The 22695-nt window shown below is 44.0% G+C and overlaps 1 protein-coding gene across 3 annotated transcripts in view; it reads right to left on the bottom strand.

Annotated features, from left to right (window-relative positions):
* The window catches only part of ABCB1 (ATP binding cassette subfamily B member 1), a 777038-nt gene that overhangs the window by 717827 nt on the left and 36516 nt on the right, over positions 1-22695 (bottom strand). For 2 of the 3 annotated variants that reach the window (XM_069648389.1, XM_069648388.1), the window contains exon 2: positions 8870-8964. In XM_069648389.1, the coding sequence (XP_069504490.1) occupies positions 8870-8958 (89 nt within the window). In that variant the 5' untranslated portion in view covers positions 8959-8964. Of the gene's footprint in view, positions 1-8869; positions 8965-11319; positions 11612-22695 lie in introns of those variants that run through there. The other variant, XM_069648387.1, reaches the window with a different exon arrangement.

Raw genomic sequence — 22695 nt, 5'->3', positions numbered from 1 at the left:
CTCTTTTAAAAATGGGCACAACAATAGCCGTCCGCCAAGGAGGGATGCTACCCATCTTCTCAATCTGTGCAAATAGTCGGAATAGAATTTTCTGACCAAAGTAATGGGTCCAATTTCAGGAGACTATTTGTCACTCCATCTGGCCTACAAGCTCTAGAATTTTTCAAATTATTAATTACATTTATAATTTGATCTATAACAAAATCGTAGTTACAGATGGATTCATTAGTATTATTTATACATTTGCTACTAGCATTGCAACTGTCATCCCAAAACTTGGTCTTGTGATGATCCACCCAATTGTCTTCTGATATAGTAGAAGATTGTTTACAGACCTAATTGTTTTGTTTGTAATTTAACCTCCACCAGGTCAACCAAGAATTGCACTTAATTATGTCAGACAGCAGTTCCTGGTTGGTTTTGATGTAACTCAGAAGCTGATCATTTCTCAACCAGGACTTATACTTGTTCTTAAGAGATCACATCTCCATCTTTTTCAAATACCAATTACCCATTGATTTATTTTGCTTGTCTCATATTATATCTGGGTAAGAGTTTCTTAGCATGAATCTGGTGATCAAATATAAGACATTTTCCTAAAACACAAAAAAAATGTCCAACAAGAAAGTGAATGAGTTGTTTGTTTGAGCATTAACAATGTGTTGGAGAATTCACCCGGTGTACACCTAGAATCCTTCTCTAATTCATCAATAGTATCCCACCAAGTGGATATTGTGGGATGTTTTTACCCATGCATCCAAGCCCTACCATAAAACTGTGCAGTACTGGCATGGAAAACATCATGATGGCCAGAACTCCCCAGAGAGTGCACAGGGAAAACATGAAGAATAGGCTGCCACCCATTTTTGCCTATGTTGTGAGCACAGGAGGGCACTGCCTAAAACCACCATTGGGCTACACACACAGTAGCCTGAAACCATTGGGAATGGCAATGCTGATTGCCAAAAAGCAACTCAGAACTGTGGGGAATTCATTTTCTTAATCCCAAAAATGGTTGCAATACCGGTACTCACCACTATCAGAAAGCCGGCGTTTTAAAACCACCAAACTTTTGTGTAAAACTGAACAGAAGAACCCAAACCAGACCAAGGAAAGACTTGCTAAGAGGTGGATACAATGTAAAACTATATTCTGAAATGACTTGAAGGAAGTAATTATTTAATGTATAGGTAAAAATTGTAAGTTTGATTTAAACTGGGAACTAAAGTGACATTTAGCTGAATTCTGCCTGACAACTACCCCCGACAGGAGAAACCTGCTCAGCCACTCTTCCCAGGCATAGCTGCATCCTGCTTCCCCACCAAAAGGAGTTGACACCTCTCTGATTAGATTAGGGGAGGGGCACCGGCAGGAGGTTGCACAAAGCCTTGTCCTGGACTCAGGCAAATGTTATATTGGGGGGGCGTAAAGTGGCTTCCTCTTGGGAGAAGTGGGAGTAGAAGTGCCTCTGGGAGCCACCCGAGCTGGAGGCGGGGGCAGACAGAAGCTTCCCCCACATGCTTTGGAACCTAAACCACACCCATCTGAACCAGAGCATAATTTTAAAAAAGATGGATAATTCATAGTACGGACCTGTCAAAATTATATAATTAATACCATTATTCTTGTGATTTTTCTGTGCACGTTTTAAGAGGCGTTAGGACCCTGTGGTGTATTCTGGGGGGTTGTTAGCGGAAAATAGGGTCTTACTCCAAATGTCTGCATGTTAAAAATCTGACACTTCATCAATTAATGTCCATACTCCTTGCGCACATGTGTGTAATTTTTGGTAAATGTCTGATATTGGTAAACCGGTCAAAAAGCGCAAAATGTTGTCATTTTTTAATATAAGCCCCCAGGAAGATCAGAGGCGGACAAGCATTGACCATAAGGAATATATAATGTGTACATGTAATTTCAACAAATTGTGTATCTGGGAAATATGTATTTGAATCAAATATAGATTTGTGGGCACATTGACCAGGGGAGGATCCTCTGACCCATAAACAGACCTCATCATGATGACAATCCATTTCCTTCCCCCAATCATGGGAGAGGGGAGAATTGGGCCAATGACAAGTAGAGAGGGCAGGCTCAGTTATGCCACGCACACACCCACTTCCAAAACACATAAAAAGAGACTGCTGGGACAGGTAGAGAGATTCAATTCCATTTTCTGCGGGACGCTCTGCCGGGAGACTCCAGACTTCACATCCATCAATCTTCAGAGACCAGAAATTTACTTCAGAACTTAAAGCAAGGGCCTAAACCCACAAACTGAGAACTCTTCTCAGCAGGCCTCAGCATCCTTAAAATCATTTGCAAACTATTCCACAGCCGGGCGAGCTGTCTGAATTCTTTGCTAAGAACCTTTGCCAGTACCCAGAAAGCAGTGTTACATCCAGAATCCACTTGACCCGGACCGGAAAGCAGAGCAGTATCCAGAACCAGATGCGATGTATCCAGAGAGGCTAGACCAGCAGAGCAGAGCTGACCCAGACCGCTGTGAGCAGAACCAGAGCTCTGGATCGCTGTGAGCAGAACCGGTGCCTGATTGACCCACCGAGCAGACAGAAGCGCTGCCGGACGTGTTGACCAGATCCGTGACGAGGCCTAGTTCAAATTGATATTGTGAGTACCTAGCAGAACTGTGCAGAACCAATCTCTTAGTTAAAATAATCTAATTCAAGCTATTTTAACCTAATTAGAACTGCCTCCTAGAAATCGTGTCGTCTGTCATTTTTAAAGCTGCACAACTGTCACCTGTCAATTCTGCAGCTGCAAGCTGTCACCTGTCATTTTGAGTTTTACTTTAAATCCGAAAATCTACCTTTATTAAATCGTCTGTATCTCTGGAACCGTTTGGGCTAGGAACGAAATTTAGAGCTGTGATTCTAGGCTTTCCAATGAACCTAGAACCGACTTCCTACTCCCTATACTTTTTCCGCAATCGCGATTTACGCACTCACAAAATTTACCGCGATTTGCGATTTTGGGTCAATTTCTCCACTTGTCAAAATAGCAGCTCCATTCTTTCCTTTGTTAAAAATCTGTTTGCAACCTGGTAATAACTCATAGAGCATTGCTAAAGTGAGCCTGAACTAATACCAACAAGCATCTCTCACTCACCCTGAATCTCTAGAGGGAATTAAAATCAGTTAGCACATTTTCCCATCCATTGCCATCACATTTAAAAGCATTTTGGGCCCGTGTTTCAAACCTCTACCTGTTTTCCTCTAAGCTTGCTGGGGGGGAACTGCATTTCGTATTGCATTTTGTTGGGATTCTTGAAGACTGTGTGCTCTCCTTCCATTTCTTACATTGCATAGGGGGGGGGAGTGAATTGTCAAGGAAAAGTGATTACATTGTTGTTGGTTGAAACCATATCAAGTTTATTTGCTGTACTGCATTTTACTCCACCTTGCATCTCCTTGAAACCATCAAGCATTTTCAGCTACCTCATCCTCTATACTACTCCTAAGTAATCAAGTGTACCACTGTAACATTACCCATTGTGGATCCACATCATATTCACAGGGGTACTATCCATTATCAATTTATTCATAGAAGTGTGATATATATATATATTGTTTAAATTTTCAAATAAACCTTTTAATTTGCAAAACAAACCTACTTCTTGGCTCAGTGGGGTCAGGGGGATTCTAAGAGGGGGGTGTTATACAAGGGTTGTCATCCAGAGTACTGAACTGGGCATAAAAATACATCAATAAGGGTTTTCCTCAGCATCCCAGACTAGGCATTGACTTAGCTGTAGTGTTGATTGAATATCGTTTAACAATATCGACTTATTAAAGTATAGATTATTTCTAGCAAACTGTGCCACCTTATTCCCAGCAACATTCATGGCCAAATTGATGGACTTAGATTTTTCCACAACCAGCTCCCTCCTCAAAGAAAAAACTGAAGTGGACAAAACGGCATGATCACTTCTATGGATTTTTGTTCCTTCGAGGTATCTTATCTTATTTGGGGGACGTCAATGTTCGCCATAAAAACATAGTCTATTTTAGATTTATGGCCCATTCCAAACCAAGCTGGTGATAGTTTGTCTGATTTCTTAAATATTGTATTCAACTGATGAAAACCCCACCTAACTAAAAAAGTAGGCCAGGTACATCCATTACTATTTTTTGTCACATGTGATTTCTGATGAAAATCGACAGAAATATCGATCCACCCATCTAGGTTTACTTTCTCTGTTTCTATATGGGGGCAAACCCTGTTAAAATTGCCTGTAATCATTTATTAATCTAGAAAACTATTATGACCTCTTGTGTTCCAAGATTAAATGTTCCACTTACTTTTGTTTTGATACGGAACCTTGGGAAGGAAGGAATTTGAGCAATGATGTAAGCAGGGCCTAACCAGCTGTTTCTAAGTCAATAGTGATTTGCCTCCCCCACCTTCACTTTCCAAGCATTTCATATTTAGATTGTCAGTAATCCCTTTACAGTTATTTATCCCTTGCTCATGCTCAATAATGACCAACCTATTTTCATAACAATCATAGCCTCTTTTTCATGAACTCAACCTGACAACTCATAACAATTTATTTTACTAAGAGTAAATTAAAGTGAACTTCACATTTACCTAATTATTTGCGATCATACAAGTGCACAAACTTTAAATCGCTATAGTTGACAGTTCAGGTATCAATGACAATAGGGACAGAAATTTAGACCTGTATAGCAATACATTTTTTTCATTAGCCATTACTGATTCAAAAACAATGGATTTTGACTCCGTAGGCTGGTCACCACTTGCGTTTTTTTCACCAAAAATAACACTACGAGTCTCACTTCATGTTCCAGGTTTTCTTTTTAATCATGATATCTCTAGAAGAGCACTCTACCAAATTCCAATCCGATCATCATTCATGCCATTTGCCTGAGAACGTGTCACAACACTATCACATACTTCAAATTCCACCTCATTTTTGTCATTATCCTGCTTCAAAGCTGCTGTTTCCGTACCACCATCTTCTCCCACTTCCTCAATAGCCTCTTCAATTACTTTATTTTCATCGTCATTCCTGATCATTGTGCAGAACCATCTTTTTAATCCTTGTTTTGTGTGAAACTGTTTCTTACGTGAGCTATTGATTGTCTTTTTAAACCTCCATGCTTCCTAAATTTGATCCTCTCATCGTGTTTGCCCGATACTTCTAAGCATTCGTATCTTGCCTCCTTACTACGCTGACAATCAGTCTTAGTTGGAGCATCATTAATGACAATTAGCTCAGGCATCAAATGTGTATGGCATGAGAGATTAAGGCCATCTCCTACCCTAGAGGAATTCAGCATCTTTCTCAGACATTTCCTAGATCCTCTGTTGTTATGTTTAGTTGTTCCATTCATATTGTTAGTTTTTTTTAAATCAGTACAATTATTCTGTTTATAACCTGCATTTACTGTCTTACTCGAAGCTGATTTCATTTTGAATGTTGGAAGCGATATATCAGTCTCTTCCAATGTGCCTGCTGGTGCAGAAGAGCTCTTGAATTTATCCAATTCTGCCTCTGAGAAATTCTTGGTGATAGAAAGATTGCCTGTCAGTAGGAGAGTTTTTATTTCATTTAAGGTGTTTGTGTTAGAACTAAAAGACCAATCCAAACGTAGGCTGTCACTGCAGTGTAACAGACTGAAACACTCCTGCCACACATCCGCTCAACATTTTGAGGCCCACATGTACGCGGGGGAAAAACACTCTGAACTAGATAATATGGTGCTGTTCAACTTGTTGGCAGCAAGTCGATGGGGAAAGATATATGGCGTTGACACATGGTAACAGTAAGTAGAGGCCTTCTTCAGGGTGCATTAAGTTATATGAAGCATGCAGAACTAGGGAAGTTGTGAAGGACAGTCCCATAGAATGTCCCAACAGAGCTAAAAGTATCACTTCTCTTCATTAACACATTATTGGTAGAATTATTGGTAGAATGTGATGAGATGACTCTTCTGAAATCAGCAGTGCCCCCCAATTGTGAAAGGAATATGTTTGAGCAATTATTTTAACATTTGTAAAAAACATGAACATGAGCAAAAGACAGCAAGCCTACTTTACATTGGTGTCAAGATTTTTCTAGTCAAAATTGAGAAAATGAGCTTCAAAAGAACGTCCTCTTACAAGCTTAGTGATAACTGAAAAGATAATGCTATTCTCAACAGAGTAGCATGTTGTAATAATTAATCTAAAATACCATGCAATGGGATCTATTGAATAATTTTGAATGTTTACAATTCATTCAAAGCTTTGCATCAGTTTCACTTTAGTGTTTATAGAATGTTGCTATGACCTGACAATTGTCATCTGTCTTTATCTTTTAGGCACCACTTCAAATTCTACCAAACCCATTTGGCTAGTGTTCTACCTCTTTTTGAGTTAGTAATTCTGATGAGCTTTATTTTTGCCAACCTATAAACAACCCTCGGGTTGGGTTTAACCTGCATGAGGTCTTTGAGGATTCCTGTGCCATCATCTTCCTTTAAATGTTGTCTTTGGGTGATGGAGCAGTGGTTGTCAGAAAGTATCCTCCAGACAATGAAGTTATGTCTATATATCTACAACCTATGACAGCATTGTTGACTTGTACCCACTGCTGCCTTGTCCCATGTATCATTTACCAATGCAAATATGGTGCAGGCGCTGCATGCTGTCCCCTGATCAGAATGCCAACTCATTCCAGCGTGCCTTAGGACTTCTTTCCACAGTTACCCTCCACTGGGTGCAGTGGCGTCCCCAGACATTTTTTATAGGGGTGGCCCGATGAGGTCTCTTGGGGTGGCACACCAAAACAAACAGGCGTGCCAGTGGGTGCAGCATTTTTATAAGGGTGTCTGTGGCCCCCCTTCGGCACCCCTTGGTGGCACCTCCGACTGGGTGCACCACAATCAGGATGTCAGCATGGCCACACCGGGCGGATGCTCCTTAGGCCCCTCAAGATCTCTACTGACAGCTCCCCACACTAATCCATTCAAAGTATATGCTCCAACAAATTATTATTATTGTATTTATTGAGCACACACCTAGCTTCACGAAGCAACAGGGCGCTTTACAGAGGTACACAACGATGCAGATACATAACAGAGCGCTTTACAGAGGTATACAACAGTACAGATGCATAACGGAGCACACACAATTCACATACCAGCTAAGCCAACTACACATGGTAATTGAGTGCCCCTGCCAACAGACATCAAATATCAAAATGATGATACACTCCAATCAACTTATATATTACAGGCCTAACCAATGCATCTTCACACTACGGGCAGTAGACACTTCTGTGAGCACAGATACCTGGGTACTTCCAAACTGAACAAGAGCAAAGCTATCTTTTGTTTCCCTCTTTCCCTCGAAGCAAACCCAATACCCCTCTCTTTCAGATCTGCCAGAGTGTCAAAGGTCCATGCAAATGGCTGCAGAGCACAATATAAAAGCAAATAATTTAACAGGAAGCAGAAACATGTTTGCATAGCCGCATGCCCACATATTTATGGCTCAGCAAGCATGTAAGAGAAGGCACAAAAGCATGAAAGTTCTTAGAGATTAAGGCCATCAGTGGCAGTAGTTACATATATATACATACGGCGGAGTAAAGAATGGGACCGTAATATGGGTGAACACTGCATCTGACCCCTAGTACTTTGAGTGGGCTGAAATTATTCTGATAAAGACATTCAATGTGCCATATTGATCTGTTTCTTTTGGGTAATGATAAATAGCCCAACATAACTGCTTTATACATGGTATAGATGGAAATAACAGCAAAAGATTTAATGGGGCTCTATAATTAAACATGAGATGTGGTACGCTATACCATATGTTCATATGCCAGAATAATGTGCATGAAGGTGGGATCCATATTTAACTCCTGCTCTATTACCTTAGCACATTGGGTACAGGTAAATGATGGTGCAACCATTCCAAGATGGTGGGAGGGATTTGCTAGCAAATAATGCAGTGAATTCCTTCTTTATGTCTACTCTCGCATGGCGAATCATTGGCTGCTCGCTTTCTGTTCAAATGTTACATAAATACACTTGTGCAACAGTGATATTAGGTTGTGAACAAGCGATGAGTTTTGCCGCGAAACGCGCCAACGTTTTCACATTTTGGGAGAGCCTGATTTTAATGGCTTATATTTGCTAAATAGCTAGGTCTACACGTTTGTACTATTAAGCACAATGTGAAAATAGGCACGGCATAGCTAGGTCTACAAGTTTGCTCTATTACGCACAATGGGGGTCATTCCGAGGTTGGAGGTAGCCATGGTATTATTAGCACCATGGCTACCCCCACACCGCATACTGGGCCCGGATTCCCTGAATGGGGAAATACCGGGCCATTCCAACCTTGGAGGACCCAGTATTTACCCATTCAGGGAACCCATCCCCATTCCCATTCGAGCCCCCATTGGGCTCAATGGGAATTGAGAGGGAGCTAACAACGGTGCCGTTAATAACAGGCCCGTTGTTAGCTCCCTGGTCTGCTTTGCGGGTTCCGCGAGCAGACTCGTAATAGGGCGGTAAGGGGTTAACGGCGCCGGCACCATTACCGGCGCCGTTAAACCCTTGCCGCCCAGCTCGGAATGAGGCCCAATGTGAAAATAAGCACAGCATAGCTAGGTCTACACGTTTGCTCTATTAAGCACAATGTGAAAATAAGCACGGCATAGCTAGGTCTACACGTTTGCTCTATTATGCGCACAGTGAAACCAGTTGGAAGGGACTGTGCACATCTGTAAAGAATCACGACCCAAGAAAGCCAACAGAAATTTAATGTTTTTCAATTTTTTTTCTAAACGTTTTAAAAAAACATGGACACCATTGCTCAAAATCATCTTCACCTTTTCTCGTCGGACACCTCATTGTAGGCCTGATCCTCCGGGATTCCATTCGCTTCCGCAGCCTTGCTCATTTTATCCCCTGCCTCCATCTGTTCCTGCAGGGGAAGGTATACGTTTACTGCACGTTGTGTAATGCACAAGCAGCGTGTTTCTAAATAACCCCAGTCCGACTTAAGTTAGAAAGAAAGGGAAGGTTCAGGGTTCCTCCCATTAGTCAGGGCAAGGCATATAGAGTGCAGTACATTGCTTTATTCGTAATAAACATAACAGGGAAGAGAGTTTTGCATTCAGAAATAAGGCCAGATGTGCAAACAGTGTTCCTTTAGCACCATCAAAAACATTAATGCCACGTGATTTGCTGTAATTATGTAGTACGAATGCCACAACGCGTGGCATATTGTTGTAATACTTTCAGTTGTCTTATTGTTTCAATCAGTGCCTATTTGAATGAACCCATGTCCTCTACATAAAATACTACGGGGTTTCCTCCACTAGGAATGGCACACAATGTTTTGTCTGTTAAATCGAGAGCCATTGGAGGTGTCTTCTTCTTCTTCCGGTGGCTCCCAAAGATCAGGAGCCAACGATTTCCATCTGGAGATATGATATGGCATTTATAACGCGCCTATACACGCAACGAGACAAGGGAGGGAGAACAAAGAGAAGACAGAGACAACGATCTTACTATGCCAGATGACATTGAGATCGCGCAAGTGCCGGGGAGAGGGGTGGGGAAAAGTGTGAGGGGATGGGGAGGGAGGCAGTGCACTACATGGGATCAAACAATAAAAGAAGTGCGGCCAGCGGGTGGCAAGTGCAAGGGTAAGTGCAGACAGCAGGTGTACAAAGTGCAGGTAGGGGGGCTGTAGGGTTACAGATACAGACCCAAGTGCAAGGGTAATGTTCGCCTGTTTCTCACAAATGCAGGTACTAACCAACCTCCCAAGAAAACCTAAAGGCCACTAATACTGTACCCACGCCACAGTACAACCACCACACATCACACAGCCCCCCTACTCAAGACCTCATTCAAGTAAACCCTCGGAAATCTGTCCAGAAACTTCTCGTCTGCCTTAACTATTATGATTTTCTCAGTCTTACTCTGCGTTTGAAAGGAACAATTAATAACCTCAAATATAAATAACAAAAACCTCTCCTTCGTCGTCACCAGAAAATCCCCCACCCCCTGTGTCTGCAGCACCCGCTCCTCAGGCTTAGCCGAAGGAGGAAAGAGTCCACTTTTAACTTGACAATCCTGCGTGTCACAAGCCACACTGTCAACTTGCATCCTCACACCTGCCTCAGCATAAGTCAAATTGTGAGACACTCGGACTGATTGCACCTCGGCCTCACACACATGTACAGGGCACTTCTTATACATAACACAGTGATCCCCACCACAATTCCTACAGACAGAGTTTGCTTCACTCACACACTCCTTGACATCATGGCCACCTCCACACTTTGCACAACATTGTACACCTCTGCAGACACTGGGTACATGGCCAAACCTCTGACCCCGAAAACACAGCAATGCACGATGCACATACTTTACCACCCAAAACCTCGCATAACCAATCCTCAGCAGCTGGGGCACCTCCACAGACTGAAATGTTTACCAACACAGTAGTCGAGAGCACTACCCCATCACCATTCCTTTGACCCAACCGTCGCACCCCTGCCACATTATCATGCTTAAACTCTACAGTTAAAAGGTCCAAATTCGTACTGTACAGTACACCATAAATGACTCCTTTACCTCTTTCCACATGTGTGGGCGCCACAGTACACACCACAGGAATTCCCACCACTTTTCACAAGCAAAGCACCTTCTCCTGTTGTTCAAAGGTATTACAGCAAACAAAAAGCTTACCATCACCCAATTTCCGTATAAACCGAGGCAAACGAGCCCACTCGTGTACAGATTGCGCGATTTCAATTGGGCACACTTAATGAACTCCTTACCTTCCACCGCAGTTGACACAATAACCACAACATACCCCTCCTTAGGGGTACCATCAGCACCCTCATGCAGCACACAAAACCCACTACCCTCCCCAGCTTCAGCATCACACCTTAATACACCATTCACCCCACGTCCTCATGCTCCAACACTGCATACCGCCAAGAAATTGCAATGCCACTCTCCCCGTCAACCAACCACTCCAGCGGAGACCTGCTCCTATTCATATCCTGCTGCTAACACTTCTTCTTCAAAGGAACAGTCACTCAGAAGCAGAAGCACTAGAACTCGAGGAGTCCTGCACTGAAAAACATACCCCCTTACCCTCCACTACAACTCAACTCCCCGCTCAGAACTCACTGAGCTCCACCTACAAGGCCCACACCCTCCCTCATGATCCCCCTTCTCCTCAACAACAACTTCGAGAATCTTCTCGGACGTCTCCAGGGGAGTGCATGTGCAGGCTGGTCTCTGTAGGGGCACTTACCACCTTCAATGATTTCATGCCCATGGCTGGCGGTGGATCCTCAGCCTGCGTCCTGCTGTGGGCTGCTCCTCCTGCCTGGTGTGTTGTACTCCTGACTGGCAAACATGCCGGGGCGAGCTAAGAAAAATAGCCTCCAGCTCCACCTACCCGCTATAAAAAGCCTATGTTTCAAAGTACCACTGACAGGTTGCTCTTATCAGACAGCTGCTGAACTTTGCCTGTCACAGCAGGGACCCCACATCCCCAGTCCCAGTTGCGAGGCATGAGACCACGCCCTTCGGTAACGTGCGCGATGTTCATGGTCTCACCACCGGAACTACTGTTAAATCGTTAGCATATTAATTTATGATAGCGTGCTTTCAGAACCCGCTATACAGTCGTTTAGACATTAACAAGTGACGCAAAGCTTCCGGCCACCGAGTTCATGAAGGTTCACGAGCTCCTTCCAGACTCAGCCTCAACGTGAGTCATATCCTGCAATCTTCAGCTCAGTGCACACACAGTGACGTCATCCTAATGCTTCCCACACACCACTCCACTGGCAGAATGCCGATTTAAATTGATGTTATATCATCACAAAACAGTGTTTCCTTCTCTATTTGGAGATTCTTGATGAATTGTTGAAAAATTCAACAATGCAGATTTTGGGATGAAAACACATCTACCACATTTCACTCTGCTGTCCTCATTTACGGAAACCGCTAGGCGGCGCTTTTTGCCATTGAAGCATCCCTTCCTGCCAACATTTTCTATCAACTGTGGATCAAAATGTCTTACTGATATTTGACTAACAGTAGTTTTTGGATAGTATACTATATGCAGTTAGACAGCAGTTTGAGGTGCGGAAATATTTTAAAATCCCTCCAATTACATATTTTTGAATATGTTTGAATCCCAGAATAAAATATTCTGTTTCAAACTGAAAATGGGTAAAATGTGCAACAGATCTTTCCCTAAGTACGATGCAACCAAGTCTTCATTTGATTTTTTTTAAATGTGGTTTGCAAAAGGTTATACAATTTCAAATATATGCATCACTATCAGATCTAGTATATAAGCAATATTACCCCAGCAGTGGGGGTGGGGGCGTTACTGGGCCAGGTAATGACCCGGGCCAGCTTTAACGATAGGATTTTTGGTATAGGATTTTTAGTGGACAATTAACAGCACTTTTAATCATGACCGTCTCTTTGTTAACTTATTTGAAGCTAACTGATGCATTTTAACTTGTATTTATGAGTTTTTTAAATTACAGTTTTACCAATATTTTATGGATGTTGTCAACAATCAACAGAACATTTAATCATGACTGTCTCTTTGTTAACTTATTTGAAGCTAACTGATGCATTTTAACTTGTATTTATGAGTTTTTTAAATTACAGTTTTATCAATATTTTATGGATATTGTATTGATGTTAGATCTGATTATGGTGACTTGTATGTGGTTATATTATGATGTACTTCTTTTATGTAAGTTTTTTTTATAAACAAAAACATTTAAAAAAATAGGAAAAGATTTGAGATAGGATGAATGTACAACCCATTTAAAAAAAAAATCACACATCATTTTCCAAAAACGTTTAAAAACGTGGCTGTTTGATAAGTACGACTAATACCTATCATTCTATCACTTAAGCACGACTAATGCCTGTCTTTGTTATTTACCCTATGTTTCTGCTATTGTACCAAACGCTGTAATACCCTTGGGTTTGGGTGTTACAAAAATGTTATAAATAAATAAACCCCACAAGTGGAAAGACTTAACAGAAGGATGGCTCATTTGAGATATGGGAGGAGGTGAGGAGTAGGAGGAGCCAACCTGGTATTACTAGTATTTTATCACTTTAATATAAGTAGTCATACATGTGATATTTATACTGCACCTGTAAGAAAGATAGTGTTAAAGAACACAACCATGGTGTTCTTCAGCAGAAATCGAGATTTTAGCAAGGGGCCATAGGCAAGTATACATTTTCAATGCTTTCTTGTGAAGGGACTACTCATTCCATAATTCCCTTAAATAGTTATTTGGTAAAATGGCTGACCATCCCTTGCTGCCTTATATGTATTTCCCTAATGAGCAATGTGTTCCCTCTATTGTTGAACACCCTTCCTGCCCCACTGTCATCTAAGCGGAATGTCACCCAGAAATCCCAGTCACATCACCCATCAGTAAGCGGGTCCACCTCAACCCGAAACTGAAATGACATAAATGAGATAGTCATGGTAAGGCTCCCAGAAAGAAAAAGCAGCATGATAAAACGTCTGTGCCCTTAACAAAAGCTCAACGTTTCATTATAGACCTGTCAAAATCATACATTCACAGCATGTCACAGAGGGGACAATGCCAGTTCAAAGCTCGGACATAACAACAGCTGATGCCTGAGCAATCGGCCTACCATAGAAATGACTCCAGATTACCAGACCTGTCTGCCGAGCAGAGTATATTTTCCAGATTTGCTTCAGACCAGAAGGTTTATAGAAGCCATGACATGCCTAGAAGAATTGATGTCCACGGTAGAGAATATCAACCCCAGCATGAGCCATCACTCAGAAAACCCATCTAGCTACCTTGGGAGAAGACACTGGTTTATGGGTTTCCTATGCGGTCTCTGGTTCATACATCTTCAGACCTTGTGCTAAAGAAAGTGCTGCAAATGGCAAAGAAAACGAGGAAACATTCCCTTTCCTGCTACACACCCTGATGTATCTCTGGAACAAGTAACCCATGCCTTTCAGACTTTCCCCCTCCACCCTACACTTCATGAAAGACCTGAAGACCCTATTATGCAATGATCATCTTTCCATCGCCAACGGCTTTACCAAACTGTCACTCACCTCATACAGAACTCCCCCTACATGTCTCAGCAAATTCTGCAACCCCAGCACCCGTCCTGTCTGTGACCTCCTGTGTGCACCCTTTATGTAAAGCTCGGTGTTGCTTCCCAGTGAGGCTTCTACTTCTTGAATCCTATTCCATACGGTACCAAGTTAAGTAACAGCTGTATATTCAACTAAACTGCAATTGGTCTTGGTCCTTTGAGAAAGAGTAAAACAACCCCCAGCGGGAAAAAACTATCCTCCAGGTCAAATGCCCCAACGGCCAATACACAACAAATGAAAACCAGGCGCACAGTCACAGACGTTTTTATGGGAGGGCAAAAGGGGCACTTGCCCAGGGCCCCTGCCTTGGAGGGGGCCCCCGCAAGTCTGCCTGATCTAAAGTAAGATTTCATTTTTCACCAGACTTAAATAGCACACGCCAGGAGATTTTATGGCATGATCTTTTTTTGACAAATACATTCTGCCTTGATAAATTAATCATGTAATGTTTTCTGTGTTCACTGTGGAATACATAGTTTGTGTGTTCCGTAACACACAACTTTTGTAGCATTCTTTCCTTCCTGCAGGAATTATGTTGATCATGTGTAATAGCCAAAGTTGAAATCCATATTGATAAATTGAGTGCCACAATGGTTCAGAAGTTAAGCTCAGTGTGTTAAGCACTCATTGCAGAGATATGTGTTCAAATGAAAGATTAGAAGAGCACATTCCAGCAAGGCTGGATGAACCTTTCCTATGTCTGAAGTTTATAAACATACCTCATATGTACTTGGTTTTGCAGCATAAGAGGTGCTATTATCAACAATGTTCCTGTACCAGATAGGGGTTGTTATAAAAACCAACATGTCATTCGTATGGTGAAGGTCTAGAAATTGGTTTGTTCAGATGGGGCGTTCTAAAACCTAGGCAATCCCCTCCAAGGATGAGCATAAACTATTAGTCCAAGAGGTGAATAAGTATCCAAATTCAAGACTGTGGAACCAAAGTGTTCATGCTTGTATCCTGGCTTGCCAGAAGACAATACAGTGATCCTGGTCAAATCATATAATATCTCTTGCATTACTGTGCTGTCTTCTGTGAGGTTTGCCTTCTTGCATGCTGGTGGCATCGTTTAGTTAATTACTTGATATTTCTTCTTATGTACGCCATTTGAGTGGAAGGGGTGGTAGACTGGAGAGAGCGGACCAGATGTTGTAGGCCGTGTTCAAGCATATTTTAAGGTCTGCTCGTTTGACACAAAAAACTTTTGCTTTTTTGTATAAAAGTCAAAGGTTTTTCTGCACGTTTATGAATGACAATTTCTCAAGCCATTGTTTTGGAAGTATTTAAAGCTTAAAAGTATAAAAGACATACCTAAATAAAATCTGTTAAATCACAGCGATTGGTATGCTAGTACCTATATAATTCCCTTGATGATGGAGAGAACGAAGTTAGAATCATTCCCATTTTCCATAACACCCTTCTGTAATATTTTGGTTTTAAAAATGGTCAGATTTGGAAATGTGATTTGTGTACTTTGCTAGTCTGTTTTATAAAATGAGATTGTTTTAGTACATGGTACGAGCTGGAAATGGATAGTTTTCAATTGCAGAAATTGCATATTTGGCACAAATCCAAGCTTCGCCCCTTAAGCAATGTGTGATCTGGACATCTCATTTAATCTTTTCTTGCCTAACCTCTCAGAATTGCCAGTCACTAAACCTTTGTAAATTGTCAGCCCTTCAGAGTGATTTCCTTTTCAGGGTATGTTCTTCATAAAAGCCTCACTCAGGGTTTCACTCGCTATAGGGTTACTTCCACTATAATAGTGAGCATTGATATACTGCACACCAGATGCACTTGTTCCCTTGATCTCTAATGGCAACACTATTTGAAAACGATGCTCCACTTCTAATCTCAGTCTGTCTGGCTAGAGGAACCTTCCTGGTAGCTTCTAATCTGCATTCACTATCCATGTTATGCTATGTGTAGACTTCTTCATTATAATTGGTCTAATATATCCATGCTTGAGCACTTTTGCATTCTCTGTGGCAGCTAATGTGAGTTATCTGCCTATTCTGGGTTACATGTACCTTTTACATACAGTCCTGAATTAATAGTACAGGCTGCATACCTTCCCGGATGCTATTGATGAAAAGTATCCTGTTTCTATACTAGAAGAGAAGTAACCTCTTCGTAGACTGCAAATGTTGGCCTTCCAATGCTACTTCTTTATCATTCTGATTAGAGCAAGAATGAACAGGGTTAGGGGACTTACAGGGAGTGAACATGATTATTCTGAATGCTGCCACCAGATGTTCTTGATCACTTAATTCCTTTGGTTTGGCAGAGGGGGCCCCAAAGATGTCCATGGCCAAGGCCTCAAAAATGCTTAAGATGGCCCTGCACTCGGTGACCAATTTGGCAGAAAAAGCCTGCAAGGAAAGGGAAACATGAGGGAAAGGATGAGGCAAGCCAGGACCCCAGTCCTGGCACAAATACATCCATGGCCAAGGCATTTGAGACTGGTCTGATTTGTTTTTTTTAAACTTTATTTTTGCATTTACCGTTTACAATAATACAAATTAGCCTGAACTGTGGGCTGTACAATGTGCACCAACACCCTTTCCCCGCCCGCCTAACCTCCCGCGCCCCCAGACCCCTCCGTCCTCGACGCACTCGTTATAGTCTTTCGGCCACTTTTAGTAATATGTGTTGGTGTTGGCAGTTAGTCTGCATGGGTTCCGGTTTGCATTGGCTCAGGCGATGATGTGGGGGAATCAGCAGTGGAGAGCAGATATGATACATAAGGGCCCAAATGTCCGGAGGCCTCGCGTGTAGGGTCAGTGTTCTTATGAATTCTGCTTCCACATCTTGGCAATAGATGATGTCTTTCCTCCAGTTTGTTAGTGTGGGGCCGGGGCCCCGCCCCCATGCCATAGCTATTCTTCTGCGTGCCAGTACCAGTAGTATGTTTGCCAGTTTCCTTATTGTTGGTGCCAGGGTTCTTGTCATCCCTAGTAATGCTGGTATTGGGTCGGGTCTTATCTCCTCGCCTATTCTTGCTTCAATTTCGCGGAGCACATCTATCCAGAATTCGGCCACCGTTGGGCAGCTCCAAGCGAGTTGTATGAAGTCAGCTGCTGGTGTCCCGCACCTGTCGAATGTAGAGTTTAACTCTTGGTGGTGTATGTTCCTTTTCTGAGGCGTGTAGTATGTTTGGTGTAAATAGTTGAAATTAATTTGTTTGAAGCGTGAATTTAGTGCTACTTTTTGCATTTGTTGTAATATGTAGTCCCATTCTTCATCTGGGATAAGTGTTTGTAGCGACTTTTCCCATCTTTCTTTTGTTCTTGGGTTCGTTGGCAGTGTGTCTGTTACAAGGATTCTGTATATCGATAAAACCAGTTTTCCCTCTCCTTGTGCTTGTATCGCCTCGTGTAGTAACTGCCATGTTGGTGGTTGTTGTTGGAACGAGGGTATAAGTTCTTGCAGAGCGTATCGTATTCTGAAGTATATGAATATATCCAGGGAGGTAGTGCTGCCTTTCTCTTTCGCTTGTTGGGGTGTTATAAAGGTTTCTTGAGCGAACAGTTCGCCTAGCATGCTAATCTTGCATTTGTCCGCCCACTTAAGGAACACTTTTTCAGCATTTAATGGGCAGGAGAGGCGAGTATCTAATCTGTACATTGCATTTTTGGGTTATTTTCCACCAGATGGTATATGTGGATTGTACTATATTCAGTGTAGTGTGTGGTACTGCCTGTTTGCTAATGATTACGGCTCTCAGCAGGTTTGGTGAGGCGAGGGCTCGTTCGACCTATACATGTGGCCTTATGAACTGAGTTGAGTACCAGTGGCTGAGAAACTGAGCTTGAGCTGCCCAGTAATATCTTTCCATATCGGAGTCAGGCAAGGCCACCTTTAGCCACCGGCAATGTGAGGGATGAGTATGCTATCCTCGCTGGTTTGCCTGCCCAAATTAAATCCAGCACCAAGCTCCTCACAGTCCCCAAGAAGCGCTGAGACAGCAGGATTGGAATATTGGAAAACAGGTATAAAAGTTTGGGGAGAATTACCATTTTTATTAGGGACGCCCTTCCCCACAGGGAAAGTGGGAGTGCTTTCCACCTGTTCACCTTTTCTCGTAGTGTTTTAAGTACGCTTTCGTAGTTGTCTCTGAATATTTAATGGTGATTCAGGGACATCTGGATCCCCAAATAACGGGCGTGGGCGTTTTCCCATTTGAAATTGGAATCGTCAATAAATGATCTAGTGTTGGTGTTCAGGGGGAATACAATTGACTTGGAGTGGTTGATTTTTAGCCCTGACACTGCCCCAAACTTTATTACTTCGCGCATGATGGGATTGAGGTTTTTGCTAGGATTTTGTACATAAAGAAGTATGTCGTCGGCATAAAGGAATATTATTAATTTGTGGGGTCCGATATTAATCCCTCTTTGAATTTGCCGCTCCCGAAGGCCAGCCGCCAGGGGCTCCATTACTAGTGCAAAGATCAGGGCGGATAGAGGGCATCCTTGTCTGGTGCCACGTTGGAGTTTTACATGTGCGGATTTCGTTGTTCCCAAGATGATTGCTGATTGGGGTTGGTTGTAGAGAAGGGAGACCAATTTAATATACTGGTACCCGAGCCCGAGTTGCTGTAGCACAGCGAACAGGTAGGGCCACTCGACAGAGTCAAAGGCCTTTTCGGCATCTAACAGAATCGCTATAGCCTGCTGATTGGGGTCCAGTGCTGCTATCACCCCGAACATTCTCTGTATCCCAAATATTGTATTACGCCCTGGTACAAAGCCTGCTTGGTCTGCTAGCACCAATGCAGGCATTAGTGGGAGTAATCTATTTGTCAGGATTTTTGCCAGGATTTTGTTGTCGAGGTTGATTAGAGAGATTGGATGGTAGGATTTGCATTCTTCAGGGGGTTTGTCTTTTTTATGTAGGAGGATGACGTTAGCTTCCCTTAGACTTTGGGGGAGAATGCTAGACTCAATTGCTTCTTCGTAGACCCTTAACAGGAGGGGAGCTATGATGTGGGCAAAGAATTTATAGAATTCACCTCTTAGCCCATCGGGCCCGGCGGCTTTGGAGGTGGGCAGGCTCTTTATTGCTTCTTGGCTCTCCTCTAGTGAGATGGGGTAATTTAGAGGCTCTCTGAGTTCCCTCTCCAACCAGTAGAGCTCGGTATCGTTGAGATATTTTTGAGGATCGCCTCTGTGTCTGGTGGATGATTGGTGCTGTACAGCTCTTGATAATATACTCGGAACACCTCCACTATTTTGTCCTCTTTATGTATCATGTCTCCTTGTGGGGATCGGATTCTTTCTACCCTTGTAGGCTTCCTGTCCGCTGCGATCAGTCGGGCGAGGAGAGCTCCTGATTTCTGGCCCTCGCCGTATTGTCTGATCCTATGTCTGTGTCCTAGGAATTTTAAGTCGTGCTCTGCTAGGGTCCTGAAGTTGAGAGGTTCCTTCTTCAACTCTGCTTGGGTGTGATTTTTGTTAGTGGTGGGTTGCTGACTTTCTGAAGATTACACGTGGTTTTCGCTGGTGGTCAGTTTGCAGCAGATTAATTTCAAAATACCATTCTCTTTGGCTAAGCACACCCCCCTTATATGACATTTGAGTGATTCCCACAGCGTACTTGCAGAGCCGACTGTACCCTAGTTGATTTCGAGATAGGCAGTGATTTCTTCTCGTAGCTCTGTTGCAAATGCTTGGTCAGCAAGTGCCCCAGGTTTGAAGCGCCAGTGGGGTGGTCTCGACCTGATGTCAGGTGGGTTGCATTCAAGTGTTACTGTGGCATGGTCCGAGAAAGTTTTGGGGAGTATTTGGCAGGGACCCCATTGCCACTTGCTGTGGGAAGAGACCAGCAGGTAATCAATGTGTGAACTTGAATTGTGGGTGCTGGAGTGATAGGTCTAGTCTCTGTTTTCCTAATTTTGGTGTCTCCAAATGTCTATCAGGTCAAATGCTTTGCAGATTTCTTGCACTTGTAGACTGGCCTTGGATGGGTTCGCTGTTGTTGACTGTGTTCTGTCTTTCTGTGGGTCGAGGTGTGTGTTCAGATCACCTCCCCAGATTATGGTTGCGTTACCCACTTGTACTAGACGAGATAACACCCAGTCAAAATTATTTGTGCCATCTGTGTTGGGGCATATGAGTTGACAAATACCACCTCCTCTCCTGCCACGACTCCCTGCACCAGGAGAGCTCTCCCTTCTCCGTCTTTTTCTGTTTTGGTCAGGTGGAAGCATAGTGTCGGGTGAATAAGGATTGCCACTCCTCTGGCATATGATGAGTATGAAGAGAAGTATTGGTGGCAGCCCCAGTTTCAGGCCCAGAGGTGTTCGTTATGGGGGAGAAGATGGGTCTCCTGGATCATTGCCACCTCTATCTTATGGCATCTGAGGAGTTGTAGGATCTTCCTCGTCTTGGCGGGGTGATTACCACCTCTAATATTCCATGATGCTACCTTGAATTGCCCCGGTGATACTTTGTGTGGTGCCCGCAAGAAAGGGCGGCAGCTGGTTTTTCGTGGCTCATGCTCCTGTGAGCATTTTATCGGCGTTGTATGGGATCATCTTCGATTCTCTGGGAGTGCGTGGAGCACTCAGGGGCGGAGGGGTCGAGGTGACGGTTAGGCGATGACGGGTGGCGCATACCTTGAACAACAATAGCAAAACTTGCTTCCTTGCACAAACAACCCCCAACTTGTCCGTTAGGAACCCCCCCAACTTGACTGGAAACATGCTGTGGATGGGGCGCGGGTGTCCTTCCAAGAATTAGGCTCCCACATCCCGGTTGCTGATATTGCCCTGATGGCGTGTTTCAACTTAGTTTTAGGCAGGTGCTTTGAGTTCTTATCAAGTCAGTATTCTTCCCGTTCTTTCTCTTCTTGATGGTCCGGAGCTTTGGTTTGCGGGTTTGCAACCCTATCTGTCTAGGAAAGGCGTGGCTTCCTCGGGGGAATTGAAGAATTGTGTTCCTCCATCGTATTGGATGTGTAGTTTTGCCGGGAAGAGCATCGAATAGGGGATTTGGTTGTCGCGTAGCCTGTGTTTGAGGTGGATAAAGGACTTTCTCTGGGCTTGGACTGATGGGGAGAAATCTGGATAGTCTGGATGTCGTCGCCATCATAATGGGGTTTGCCTTTCTCCCTTGGCATTCTCAAAATTGTATCTCGGTCCTTATAGCTTAATAACTTGGCTACAATCAGTCAGGGAGGTGCCCCAGGAATGGATCTGATGGACAGGATTCTATGGGCTCTCTCGACTACGAACAATTGGGATAGTGCAGTGGGACCGAACAGCTCTGTGCACATTTTCTCAATATGTTCCTCCATTTTAATTTGTAGCTGTTGTTCTCTCATGCCAACCACCCTTATGTTGTTCCATCTGGAGCGTCCTTCCAGGTCCTCGTTTTTGGCCAGGACTGTTTTCATTTGACCCTCTAGTGTAGAGGCTCTTGCGGCGAGTGATGATGCTCCATCATCGAGATCTGAGACTCTTTGTTCAACACTGTCTAGCCTATCGTTGTGTTTGTCAAGGCGGTGTTGGAGAAGGTCCTCTTTGGATGACAGCATGTCTATCTTGCAGTCTAGGCTGCCTATCCCGACTTTCAAGTCCATTAGTATTTCCCGAATATCTGGCTGCTGAGGAGGTTCTTCCTCTGGGAGGTTTGACAGGGATTTTGGGTGACTCTCTGATCTGGGAGCCTTGGGTGCTGGGCCGGCGTCAAAGTTGAGCTTTCTCTGGGACTTGTCTGTTTTGCCAATGTTGGCCCAAACAGGGATGTGTCCCGCAATTTTTGTTAGGAGACTTCTGGTGTGCGGTGTTAGCTGCTCTTGGGGGGCGAGAACGGCTGTCACGCGTCGACCGCCGGGGGGGCTCCTGTTTTTTCTGTTCCACGTGAGTGCGGCTTAGCGTTGTCTATCTGTTGCTGTCTTGTGCCTTTCTGGGCCGGCGAAGCACAGGGAGGCCGTGGTGGTTCCCAGGCTGGAGGTCTAATATCAAATGTCTCCTCGCGTAGTGAGGGTCTTGTGCTGGGAGTATTAGTATTGGGTTTGCTGTTCCGCGCTTGCTGCTGCGCCCTTTGTTGGGGTGCTTGCGCCGCTTGTGGCTGGCACCTCTCATGCGGGTTGGCCTTAGTGTGTCTTCAGATTGGGGGGCAACCACCAGCCGCCCCCACTTTCCTCCCCCGCTTTTGTTTGTGTTGCCCCCTGGGCCACGCCGCGCCTTCTCCCCCTCACCGCTTATAACTCGGCTGCCATCCGTTCAGGCTCCACTCCGCTCAGGTGGTGAAGCGAGTCTCTCTGTTCCCCCCGCCAGGCCGCGACGGTGCCTCCGCCGCCACCCCCGCTGCCCGCCTCGTCCTTTCGCTGCTATCTGGATGTCGGGCTGTGTGCGGTTGGAAGCGGGGGGCGATCGGCTCTGCTCTCGGGCGTCTCCTCCCTCTCGTCCGCCGACTCCAACGTGCCTCGATGTTCCTGCCGCAGCCTCCCACGCCGTGTGGCTCAACTCCCAAAGGGCCTGCG

Source organism: Ambystoma mexicanum, chromosome 2q, assembly GCF_040938575.1.
Source record: "Ambystoma mexicanum isolate Mex_15411 chromosome 2q, UKY_AmexF1_1, whole genome shotgun sequence".
In the NCBI taxonomy this organism is placed as follows: domain Eukaryota; kingdom Metazoa; phylum Chordata; class Amphibia; order Caudata; family Ambystomatidae; genus Ambystoma; species Ambystoma mexicanum.
Note: the sequence above shows the minus strand (reverse complement) of the source record. Positions and strands in the feature narration are given on the sequence as shown.